Source organism: Pogona vitticeps, chromosome 1, assembly GCF_051106095.1.
Source record: "Pogona vitticeps strain Pit_001003342236 chromosome 1, PviZW2.1, whole genome shotgun sequence".
Classification (NCBI taxonomy): Eukaryota; Metazoa; Chordata; class Lepidosauria; order Squamata; family Agamidae; genus Pogona; species Pogona vitticeps.
Window position 1 is genome coordinate 24,378,318 of NC_135783.1, and position 13,026 is coordinate 24,391,343.

General features: G+C 42.2%; 1 protein-coding gene across 2 annotated transcripts in view; it reads left to right on the top strand.

Annotated features, from left to right (window-relative positions):
* Positions 1 to 13,026, top strand: part of THADA (THADA armadillo repeat containing) — a 191,766-nt gene that overhangs the window by 28,038 nt on the left and 150,702 nt on the right. For both annotated transcript variants that reach the window (XR_013540295.1, XM_072989544.2), the window contains exons 17-19: positions 101 to 314; positions 1,718 to 1,853; positions 4,926 to 5,062. Coding sequence is in view for 1 of the 2 variants with exons in the window: in XM_072989544.2 (XP_072845645.2) it covers positions 101 to 314; positions 1,718 to 1,853; positions 4,926 to 5,062 (487 nt within the window). In the remaining variant the exon portion in view is untranslated. The remainder of the gene's footprint in view (positions 1 to 100; positions 315 to 1,717; positions 1,854 to 4,925; positions 5,063 to 13,026) is intronic.

The following is a 13,026-nucleotide window of genomic DNA, read 5'->3' on the forward strand; positions in this document are numbered from 1 at the left end:
AATCTTTTCAACAGTGCTTAGCAAAGAGCACTGGTTAGATAAAATACCAGTAATAAACTCAAGAAACTTAAAATGTTTAACTTTTTGTTTCATAATTCAGGATTCTGAAACATTGGAGCCATTATTTCAAGTCGCAATGGATCTCAGCAAAAGTACCAAACCATATGATTGTGTGACTGCTTCCTATTTATTGAACTTCTTAATACTTCACAAAGGTCTGCTGAAGATCTCCTTACAAAATAATTTATCACTGAACACATTTCAGCCAGAAGTGCATGCATCTGCTGACCCAGTGGAGGAAAACACATTGGCTGGTCAGTATAAGGCAGAAGAGGAAGTATGTATTCAGGCTGTTGTTATATTTTGAAGACTGCTGTTGCATCCACTGAAGGCCATGGCATGGACTGAAATAAAATATATATTCTGAAGTTTAAGATAGTTTATATAAAGCAGAAACCAAAACCTAACTGAAACCTAAATACAGTGGTGCTCCGCTAGACCTTGCAAAACGGTTAATTCGCTAGACGATGAATTTTTGCGATCGCTATAGCGCTTTGCAAAATGGTGTTTCCTATGGGCGATTTTCGCTGGACGATATTTCGGACTGTGCTTCGCAAGACTTTTTTTTCGGGATTGATTTTCTCAAGATGACGATTTTGACAGCTGAGTCCGCAACTCGCAAAACGGGTGTTTTCGGGACCGTTTTTCGCAAGACAGCGATTTTAACAAGACAGCGATTTTAACTTCGCAAAATGGTTTCTCTGTGGGCGATTTTTCGCAAAAACGACGATGATTTTTCCCCATTGGAACGCATTAAATGGATCTCAATGCATTCCAATGGGGAACCCGCATTTTGCAAGACGATGTTTTCAGAAGACAGCAATTTTCGCTGAACGAATTAACACCGTCTTGGGGGCACCACTGTAATAGCAGGACACCAGGTAACTCATATACATAATTAACCCAGGGGGAGGAAGGGAGATGTCTTAAAAAACTTCTTTAAACAGTACATACGGCAGAGGAGACTACAGGCTGCATCCAAGGGTGGCTTTGTGCTATGTAGAGAACTTCTGTTTCTATAAAGGCTCTAATTTTTCCAGTTACCTGTACATGCCACCACCTTTCCTAATCACTAGAGAATGGCCGCTAAGCTTCCCTGTGCAACAGTAGAGGATGCGGAATGGAAGACTGCAGCACTTCTGCTTGAATAAGGTGAAGCATCCACGTCAAACAATTACCTTTACATACTGTAGTCCTCCGTCCTATATTCTGCACTGTTGCATAGGGTCAACTCAGTGGCCTTTTTCTCAAGATGAGGATATGTAGTAGAATGTACAGGTGACTGAAAGAAATTAGTGCTCTAATGGAAACAGCAGTATACAAAGTCAATCTTGGATGCAGCCTGCAGTCTCCTCTGCCATATGTCCTTCATTGGAGGAAAAGTAGAGGATTTTGCTTAGCTTCCTGACAATTTCTTTCAGTACAACTACTAGAAATATAAATAGTATATCATGTCTTGAAGAACGTCCCTTTTGACTTTAAATGTTTGAAATCCTGTTGATTAAGTCGCACTATGTAAGGCTGATGACATCATCAGCCACAATGAGTTTTTTGGAAATACTGTAAAACATTTCCAATTTCTCACCTGAAAGTGAGAACATTTTACCAAGACTTCAGGTGTGACCATTCTGCTTTCTCTCTTTCTGTACATTTAAAGTTACCAAGTACTTGTTGAAAAACCTTGAAGAAGAGGTGTTACATGCTGAGAAATCTTTACTAGAGGCGGCTGCTTCATTTCCAATGTATGGCAGACTACACTGTATAACAGGAGCTTTGCAGCGGTTACCGTTAATGTGAGTAACTTCCCTTGTGAAAACCTGCAGCAAATGTTTGCTTGTGCAGAGTCCTTTGGGGAATGTCTTTCTCTTACTTGAACTCTAGATTATAGTCCCGTATCCTCTGTGCTGCAACTAAAGCTACTAGGAGACTGCTAGTGACAGGACATGTTCTCTGAATGGTTCGAGTTCATTTTCTTTTAAATATTGCCACTGTGTTGGTGAAGTCTGGGCTCCACTTCATGTAGGAAATTTCTTGATTGCTGTTTTCTATTACTCAGAAAATGTCTTTATCAAAAGAGGTTATAGATATGCATGTTAAAAAAAGTCTATGCCCTCAATATAATACAGTGGTGCCTCGCTTAACAAGGATAATCCGTTCCAGCAAAATCACTGTAGAACGAAATCCTCGTTAAGCGAAATAAAAAAGCCCATCGAAACGCATTGAAAACCCTTCAATGCATTCCAATGGGCTGAAAACTCACTGTCCAGCGAAGATCCTCCATAGGGGCGGCCATTTTTGGTGCCTGTAAAGCGAGGAATCTGTCCTAGAAAACAGCGGGGGGCCGTTCTGTACACCCGGCGGCCATTTTGAAACCCGACAATCACCTGTTTTTAGATCGTCGTAATGCAAAAATCGGTTCCCAAGGCAGGGAACCGATCATCGTGAAGCGGATTTTTCCCATTTAAACCATTGTTTTGTGATCGCTTTTGCAATTGCAAAAACCTAATCGTCAAGTGATTTCCTCGTTAAGCAAGGCAATTGTAAAGCGAGGCACCACTGTACTTGCTGAAATATGTTACCTTCCTATATTTTTCCTGAACTTTTCCTGTCCCCTTAGCCCATCTATCTTACATAACATAATTAGAATTAATGCCGGTATTCTCTTGAAGGAAGCAGCCACCCTTACTGTATATATCTGAGTAGCAGCCTATATAATCTTCATGATATGATTTACTACTGCACTGGTGTTCTTGCACAGAATTCTCATTATTAGTATGTACTGGATGTCTATTTTAAAAAGCCATTAAAATACCTCATTTTGCCATAAAATCAGCCAGTAGTTGTGAATCACAGTTTGCACTGTGCGAAGGTTAGGTGGTAAGTGAATACAGTATATCACAGAAATGAGTACACTCCCTCACATTTCATAAATATTTTAGTATATCTTTTCACATTTATTTATATTTATTTATTTATTTGATTTATATCCCACTCATCTGATCAAATCGACCACTGAGCGGCTTCCATAAAAGTTTACAATGTACAATAACCCATAAAATTGCAAATTAAACAACAGCACATATAATGAAAGTGCTGTATATAGCTTATATAACAGTGTAAATGTGCTGTCCCCTCAAAATAACGCAACACACAGCCATTAATGTCTAAACTACTGGCAACAAAAGTGACGATGTCCAAATTGGGCCCAAAGTGTCAATATTTTGTGTGGCCACCATTGTTTTCCAGCACTGCCTTAATGCTCCTGGGCATAGAGTTCATCAGAGCTTCACAGGTTGCCACTGGAGTCCTCTCTCACTCCTTCATGACGACATTACAGAGCTGGTGGATGTTAGAGACCTTGCACACCTCCACCTTCCATTTCAGGATGCCCCACAGATGCCCAATAGGGTTTAGGTCTGGAGACATGCTTGGCCAGTCCATCACCTTTACCCTCAGCTTCTTTAGCAAGGCAGCGGTCATTTTGGAGGTGTGTTTGGGGTCGTTATCATGTTGGAATACTGCCCTGTGGCCCAGTCTCCAAAGGGAGGGGATCATGCTCTGCTTCAGTATGTCACAGTACATGTTGGCATTCATGGTTCCCTTAATGAACTGTAGCTCCCCTGTGCCGGCAGCGCCAGACCATGATACTCCCACCACCATGCTTGACACACTTCTCTTTGAACTCCTCACCTGGTTGCCGCCACACACGCTTGACACCACCTGAACCAAATAAGTTTATCTTGGTCTCATTGGACCACAGGACATGGTCCCAGAAATCCATGTCCTTAATCTGCTTGTCTGCAGCAAACCGTATGTGGGCTTTCTTTAGAAGAGGCTTCCTTCTGGGACTATATCCCTGGAGACCAATTTAATGCAGTGTGCGATATATGGTCTGAGCACTGACAGGCTGACCCCTCACCCCTTCAACTTCTGCAGCAATGCTGGCAGCATTCATATGTCTATTTGCCGCCCCGAGTAGACATGGTCTAGAGGGGCGGGGTATAAATTTAATGAATGAATGAATGAATGAATGAATGAATAAATAAATAAATAAATAAATAAATACATACATACATACATACATACATAAATACATAAATACATAAATACATAAATACATAAATACATAAATAAATATTTCTCAAAGCCAACCTCTCGATATGGCACTCAACTTCTTTGGTCGAGCACGGTGAGGCCTGTTCTGAGTGGAACCTGTCCTGTTAAACTGCTGTATGGTGTTGGCCACCATGCTGCAGCTCAGTTTCAGGGTTTTGGCAATCTTCTTCTAGCTTAGGCCATCTTTATGTAGAGCAACAATTAATTTTTTCGGATCCTTAGATAGTTCATTACCATGAGGTTCCATGTGGAACTCCCAGCGACCAGTCTGAGAGAGTGAGAGCGATAACACCTGCTCCCCATTCACACCTGCAACTTGTGACACTAATTTTATTTATTCGATTTATATCCCGCCCATCTGGTATATTCTACCACTAACAGGTCTCATGACACCAGGGAGGGAAAACAGCTACTTGGGCCCAATTTGGACATTGTCACTTAGGGGTGTACTCCCTTTTGTTGCCAGCAGTTTGTGTTGTGTTATTTTGAGGGGACAGCACATTTACACTTTTATACAAGGTGTATACTTGCTGCTTTCCATTGTAGTCAAGTGTCATTTCTTCAGTGTTGTCACATGAAAAGATATACTGTACTAAAATATTTATGAAATGTGAGGGGGTGTACTCACTCCTGTGATATAGGGTATTTTGTTCTTGTTTTTCAATAGGTTATTTTGTTCTTGTTTTTCAATAAGCCCCTGCATTAGAATGATGTGTTCATTTTGATTTCATGGATTTATCTTCTTACAGGAATATGACACTTGTTGCTGAATGGAAAGAAATGGTGGCAAAGCTTATTAGGATATCCTATAAGATTTCTGATGTAGTGTCTCCAGTAGTTCAAAGTTCCTCACCAGAAGGCCTCATTCCAATGGACACCAATTTCGGTAACACAAAAACAGTTTTAGAAATCTTGGATCTTTTGATGTGATAATTTTTAAAAACTTCCCCATAACTTTGAGCTTGTCCTGCTTTTACAAGGTCACATAAAAAAATCTAATTCTCACTTGTTGCAGTCACTACCTTGTCTCCCCTTTCTGTGTTCCTCTTCTAGTCCATGTGTGATGTGAAAAGTTGTCAAAAAACTTTTTATGTACTTGCCAGTCAGATTCCCCAAGCACGTTTGTGAGTGAAAATGGATGCTTGTTACTTTCAACAGCAGAGGGAGGGCAATATAATATAAATAACAATAATATAAATAATAATATAAATTCCTTTCAGTTTTCTTTCTGTCACAGAAACAGATTCCCTTACCAGATCATTCAAGATAAAACTTGGGTTTTATATTATGCCTGTGGTATAGTGTGACAACCCCAGACCTACTGGGATATACCACCCTTTAACTAAGCTGCCACCAACCATTCCCTATAAGGAGTCACACAGACCAGGAATGGATTTTAACAAACAAAAGAACAAGGTTTATTTAAACAACAAACAGGGTAAATAAAAAGATCAAGTAAATAAGATACTGTAACGTGGCAAAGTCCCAAACATATACATATAACAGTTTGGTTCCCACAGAACCCTTTAAAGTAAAGCACAGACCCTGAACCTATCAGTTCTGGCTACCTATAAAGAAACCTGAACCTATCAGGTATGTACTAACTGACACACAGTTGTACTCAGTCTGACACACAGACTCCCACTCCTAACTCTCCACACCAGCTCTAAATATATATACAGTACAGCCCCTCCTCCCTGATGTCCCGCCTTCCACTCCCCATAGGATGGAACTTTCCCTCCAAACCCATGACAGACAGGTACCATCAGTGCTGTATGTGACACCTCCCCTCTTTATAAGTTGTTTTGCAGGGGAAAAGCTAAAGTGCTTTTCTCCAAAAAACAACCAGGATCAAAACACACAAAAACAGTTATACAATAACACAATCCCATACTTACACTCTAGGTTAAACATATCAATTAGGCATTTAAACATTCATATTTACAATACATTAAGTTACCTTTATTAATACAAACCAAGCATGTTTAATAAACAGGTACATATAACTTTTGGTCACCAAAATATACATAGTCCATGGTTTCTTCGCCGTCTTCATTCTTCGGGTCTTCTTGACAAGGTGTCAGCAACACAGTTCATTGACCCTCTGACCACCTTCACTTCAAAGTCATAATCTTGCAGGTTTAAAGCCCACCTCATAAGTTTACTATTATGGGTTTTCATTGTCTTTAACCACTGCAGTGGTGAGTGGTCAGTGCACAGAACAAAATGTCTTCCCCAGATGTAAGGTTTGGCCTTCTGAATCGCGTATACTATGGCCAGGCACTCCTTTTCCACGGTTGCCAAATGTCTCTCACCTTTCTGGAGTTTCCTACTCAGGTAGGACACTGGATGCTGGTCACCATTTTCATCCTCCTGGCAAAGAACTGCTCCTACCCCGCTGTTAGATGCATCGGTGTAGATGATGAACTCCCGGTCGAAGTCGGGAGCACGCAGCACTAGATAATGGATGAGCGCCTCCTTCAACCTCCGGAACGCCTCCTCACAGTCGCTGGTCCACGGGATGCGGTCATCAGTCTTCTTCCGCGTCAGATCGGTCAGCGGAGTCGCTATCTCGCTAAACCTCGGGATGAACTTTCTGTAGTAGCCCACCAACCCAAGAAATGATTTGACTTTTTTCTTGGTGTTGGGTCTGGGCCAATCACGAACTGCTTCTATCTTGGCCTCTAGGGGTTTGATCACTCCTCCCCCTACTATGTGACCCAAGTATTTTATTTCTGGGCTACCCAGCTGCGGTTTGTTCTCTTTGCAGGGCCTAAGCCAAAGCACTTCCTCCCCTGGGTTAAAGTGCCTCTCCCTGGCTTTCTGGTCATACCAGGTTTTCTTTCTGACCTTCTGAGCTTGCATGTTTTCTGCTGCTAGCTCTAGGTTTCTCTTCAGGTCAATCATTAAAGTGTCTATGTACGTCACAACATCTTGTGGGTCATCCTGGGTGATCTGCTCCCAATTTTGTTTGATTAAATCAAGTGGACCTTTCACCCTTCTCCCAAACAAAAGTTCAAACGGACTGAACCCGGTACTGGCTTGTGGCACTGATCGATAAGCAAACAAAAGGGATTGCAGCTTCTGGTCCCAATTGTTTGGATTCTCTGCCAAGTAAGCCCTAATCATGCGCATCAGAGTCCCATTGAACTTCTCCGTTAACCCATTACTTTTGGGGTGATAGGCAGTGGTTTCCTTGTGTTTAATTCCACAGATTTGCCATAACCGTTTCATGAGCGTCGATGTAAACGATGCGCCCAAATCTGTGATTATTTCTGAGGCAAATCCCATCCTGGACATATACCCCACCAAGGCATCTGCCACTGTGTTAGTTTCAATGTTAGTCAAGGGAATGGCTTCGGGGTACCTCGTGGCATGGTCCACAATGGTGAGGATGAACCGGTTCCCCCTCTTTGTGGCCTTGGGCAAAGGTCCCACAATATCCACTCCTATACATTTGAACGGGGTGTCAATCACAGGCAAAGGGCACAACTTCGCTTTGGTCCTGTCACGGTTATTCCCCTGCCTCTGACACACATCACATTGTTTACAGAACTCCTTGATCTGCTTCCCTATTTCAGGCCAGTAAAAATTCTGTGTGATTCTCTGCTGTGTTTTGTTCACCCCTAAGTGCGCAGCAAACATGTCAGAGTGCCCCCTTTGTAAGATCATGGGGCGATACTTTTCAGGTACCACTAGCTGACTTCTGATCCCATCTCCCCCTTTTGAGATATTCATCAGGGTCTCTCTATATAAAATTCCCTTTTTCTCACGAAATCTCGCTGTGGTTTCAGGTGTTAGCTGGGTGTCTGTCACCTGTTCAAAACACTTTCGGAGAGTGGCGTCTGCCTTTTGCTCTTGGCCAAATTTGCTGTCTGTGGTTAAGGTTTCTACCACAGCTTCGGAACTACCCTCATCTGCTTCAGCCTCGGGCTCTCCAGTACCCCCCTGAACTGTCCCCGTGGTGGCTTGTGAGCGTGTAATCACTAGCACCCGTTTCACATGTTCAGCCAGGTCATTTCCCACGAGCACGGCTGCTGGCAGAGTCGATGAAATCGCTAGCCGCCAAACTCCCCTCCAGCCTTGAAAGCTCACAGGTACCTCAGCTACTGGCAGTGAGATCACCTGCCCCTCAATCCCTGCCAACTTCAAGCTCTCATTTGGGATTATATACTCCCTAGGAATAATGTCTGGATGGCACAGGGTCACCTGGGAACAAGTATCCCTTAGCCCCCTATACTGATGGTCAAGTATTCCTACGTCCACCCCTGCGGTCTCAAACAATTGCGAATCTGTCCTCACTAGTAAGCAGCGCTTGACCTCTACAAGAGGACCATTTTCCCCAGCCTGATCATCAGATGTAACTGTTCCAGATTGAGTAGCCATGGCAACAGGCTCCCTCAGTGGCAAGGAGCTTTGCTCTTTCTGGACACAGAACACAGCTTTTGGCTTGGTTCCACTCAAATCATGAGGCAAATTTCCCTTTAGCTGCTTCCATTTCTCACACTCTGAGATTAGATGGCCCTTTCCCTGACAGAAATAACATTTTCTGCTGTACTTGGAGTCTTTCTCATCTGGTTTTGGTTTTCCCTCCAAAATCTGAGGTCTAGGTGGTTTCATGTCTGAGGGCTTCCCTTCACCATTATTGTTATTCCTATTTCTACTCATTATTTCCATCTTCTTCAGCTCAAACACCATTTTGTCTACTTCCAACAGTCTCTGTTTCACTTCCCTTTCAAACGCCAGTTCCCTCACCCTCAGTTCACGCAGTTGGGCTCGGAGCATTTTTCTGAGTTCTGGGGTCAGTTCTCCCGTGTTCTCATCCTGCACTGAGCCAAATTCCTCTTCAGAACCTTGGTCTACCTGTGGTTCTCTCACTTCACCCATTTCTGCTATTTGGCTTCGAGTCAAGGGCATAATCCCCCCAGAACAGGCTGCCTTCAAAAGTCAAGCCTCAAAATAAAACGACGACTTTTTTCCTTTTGCCTCAGAACCAGCCTTCTATAGATTGCTGCTGTTCCTTCAGCACTAACTTGCAACTGTTGTCAGGCAGAATTCACCCCCTCTGCTAGGCCTCTCAGCAGACAGGCTAGATCACTGTTACTTCACACAGCTTTGCCTCAGCCCTTTCCCGCCAAAACGGGTTGCCTCAGAGCTCCCTAATCTAGTCCCCCCAACCTGAGTTGGCACGTTCTTCCACTAGCGTACCTCCCCGTGAGGTAAGCCTAGAAGATTACCTACGCGCCCTCAGATTGTCCCTGACTAGACCCCCCTTGCTCTGGGCACACTTGCCAAGGCTTTGCTGGACCACTGGACAACTGGACTAGTCGTATCCCACACGCTGGACACCAATCAATGTGACAACCCCAGACCTACTGGGATATACCACCCTTTAACTAAGCTACCACCAACCATTCCCTATAAGGAGTCACACAGACCAGGAATGGATTTTAACAAACAAAAGAACAAGGTTTATTTAAACAACAAACAGGGTAAATAAAAAGATCAAGTAAATAAGATACTGTAACGTGGCAAAGTCCCAAACATATACATATAACAGTTTGGTTCCCACAGAACCCTTTAAAGTAAAGCACAGACCCTGAACCTATCAGTTCTGGCTACCTATAAAGAAACCTGAACCTATCAGGTATGTACTAACTGACACACAGTTGTACTCAGTCTGACACACAGACTCCCACTCCTAACTCTCCACACCAGCTCTAAATATATATACAGTACAGCCCCTCCTCCCTGATGTCCCGCCTTCCACTCCCCATAGGATGGAACTTTCCCTCCAAACCCATGACAGACAGGTACCATCAGTGCTGTATGTGACATATAGTATAGAACTTTTCTGACCCCATGTGGTCAAAATTATTAATACTTATTAATACAGTGTTCTGCTCATAAAGAATAGTAGCTGTGGTTGGTACCACCACTACTATAAGCAAGAAGGGAGATTCATATTGTGAGAAACGTGTTACCTGATATTCAGAATGACAGGAGATAAGAAGAGACAAAGGCAATGAAGGAGGAATATGTTTGAATGTAGCTGTCTGTGTTTAGGCATAGTTCTCATGTACTACAAGACAGGTTGGGAGAGGTTGTGTGAATTTTTAGAGTTTGGTGCTACAAGTACATTGGTGACACTCAACTCAACCTTTCTTATCTAACTCCAAGGAAGTGGTTTCTGTTCTAAACCAGTATCTATCATCAGCAATGGAGTGGATGAAGGCACGCAGTCCAGCAAGACAGAGGTTGTTTTTGTTGTTTAGTCGTGTCCCACTCGCAATTACACTGAAAAGTCAGGCTTGCAGTTTGGGAGTACCGCTTGGCTCATCTCTCAGCATGGAAGCCCAGGTCTCAGTGGTGGCCAGGAGTCCGTTTGCATAGTTAAAGCTGTGCCCATTCCTGGAAATGTCAGATTTGGCTACAGTGGCACATGCCTTAGTTACACCTCATTTGGATTACTGCAAGGGCTCTACATGGGCTGTTCAGAAACATCAGCTGATGCAAAATGCTGCAGGCAGTCTATTGACTGGGGCTGGTTACAGGGAGCATATAACTCCACTGTTACAGTAACTTCACTGGCTACTGGTCCATTTCCTAGCCCAGTTCAAAATGTTAGTTTTCACTTATAAAGCCCTATTACAGCATGGACCCAGGCTGTCTGATGGGGCATATCTCCCCGTATAACCTTCCTCAGACCCTTCTCTTGATCCTGTTACCTTAACATGTATGTTTGACAGGGATCTAAAAGAGGTGGTTGCTCCCAGGTTATGAAATGCTTTAACTGTGAGGCTAGGCTGTCCCCCTCTCTTTTCAGCAGCAAGTTAAAACATTTTTAGTTCAATAGGCTTTTGGTGTGTAATATATCTAACATAATACAGTAATTGCCCTATATTCTCTTCTAACATATCCTTTTAATTTGTTTTTATATTTCTTAATCTGTTTCATGTGATGATTTCGATTATTTTTTGCTTAGTAGATTTTATATGATTGTTTTTCATTCTTGTTCTTCTAGTGCTTTTTGAGCTGTGTTGAGTCCCACTGTCAGTAGAAAGGTGGCATAGAAATGTAACAAACGAACAAAAACTGTAGCAGACCCCAGCTTGGTGTTCTCCAGAAACATACTAGGTTGGGAGACCCATTATCCTTCTCCAGTGTGATCTTTGCTAAGAACAGAGAGTTGTAATCCAACATCACCAGCAGATCCTGTTGGAGAATGCTAATAAAGAAGCGAAGACTATAAAAATTAAGTCCAGGTTTTGCAGAAAATTGATTCCATCTTTTGGGTTTCAAGAAATTAGAGAGATCTTGTGACACTTATTGCGAGTGTAAAGGTTCACAACTGGTTATATATAGATTTATTTAAGTGATCAAGAAACTTTCTGCTAATGTCAAGGACAAGAATGAATGAATGAATGAATGAATGAATGAATGAATGAATGAATGAATGAATGAGCTTTATTACGGTCATTGACCAAGAGATATATCCAGATGTGACTATAACACAAAAATACAATGAAAAGTAGCATACACTCATTCATTCATGGGAAAGAATGAATCAGGATATGAAGCAAGAGATAAGAGTACGACTGGCATCAAGGACATCACAGGCTTTAAAGCAGGGATGGAAAACTCCAGCCTGTCAGTATTGCTTCCCTCTCCTGGTATAGATGGTATATGACACCTGAAAAGTTATCGAAAATATAGCAAGGTACCGCTAACAAATGTTGGAAATGCAAATTAAAAGAAGGTAGTCTCTATCATATGTGGTGGACTTGTAGGGAAGTTAAGAGTTTTTGGAAACTAGTCCATGAGTTTTTGCAAAAAATGTTATCCTCTATAATTCAATATGAACCTGAACTGTTTTTGTTGAATATGATACTAGATTTGATAATAATAAAAAGAGAAAATATATTTGATAATGTAAGTACAGCAGCAAGAATTTTATATGCCAAATATTGGAAAAAAGAGAAGATTCCAACAATCCAGGAGTTAATAGAAATTTTTTTTGAAGCAGCAGAGATGGATATTTTAGCTGAAGTATTAAAGGACAAAGAAATTTTTCAGGCCAGAAAAAAGTGGGAACCTCTGTATAATTGGATGAAAGATGAGAACATGAATGTATTAAAATTTTAAGAAGATATAAGATACAATTGTAGAGTTTAAAGGCTTAGAAAAAAATGGCAAGTGTGAAGTAAGCTTAGTAAGAAAACATATCGATAAAAAGAATAATGATCTACATTGTTCTCTATCGCATTCTGTATTTTTTAATTTGCCCCAGTAAGGTAAAAGGTAAATGTTCCCCATGACATTTAGTCCAGTCGTATTCAACTCTAGGGGGCAGTGCTCATTCCCATTTCTATAGAGCCAGCATTTGTCCGTAGACAGTGTCCATAGTCACGTGGCCAGCGCGACTAGACATGGAATGCTGTTACCTTCTCACCATGGTGGTATCTATTTATCTACTTGCATTGGCATGCTTTCAAACTGCTAGGTTGGCAGGAGCTGGGACAAGTGACGAGAGCTCACTCCATCACATGGATTCGATCTTACAACTGCTGGTCTTCTGACCTTGCAGCACAGAGGCATCTGTGGCTTAACCCGCAGCACCACCACGTCCCACATTTACCCCAGTACCCTGTTCCAGATCCCCTTCCCTATGATCTTTCTTTACCCAATGGAAAATTCCAGGATTAATGTCGCTATCTGGATTCTTCACTATGTGTGTGGGGGGGGAACCCATAGGAACGCATTAAACTCTGTTTAATGCGTTCCTATTGTGGAAAAACTCAGCGGTAAGCGAAGAATCCCCCATCCGGCCGCCAGTTTTGCTGCCTCGGT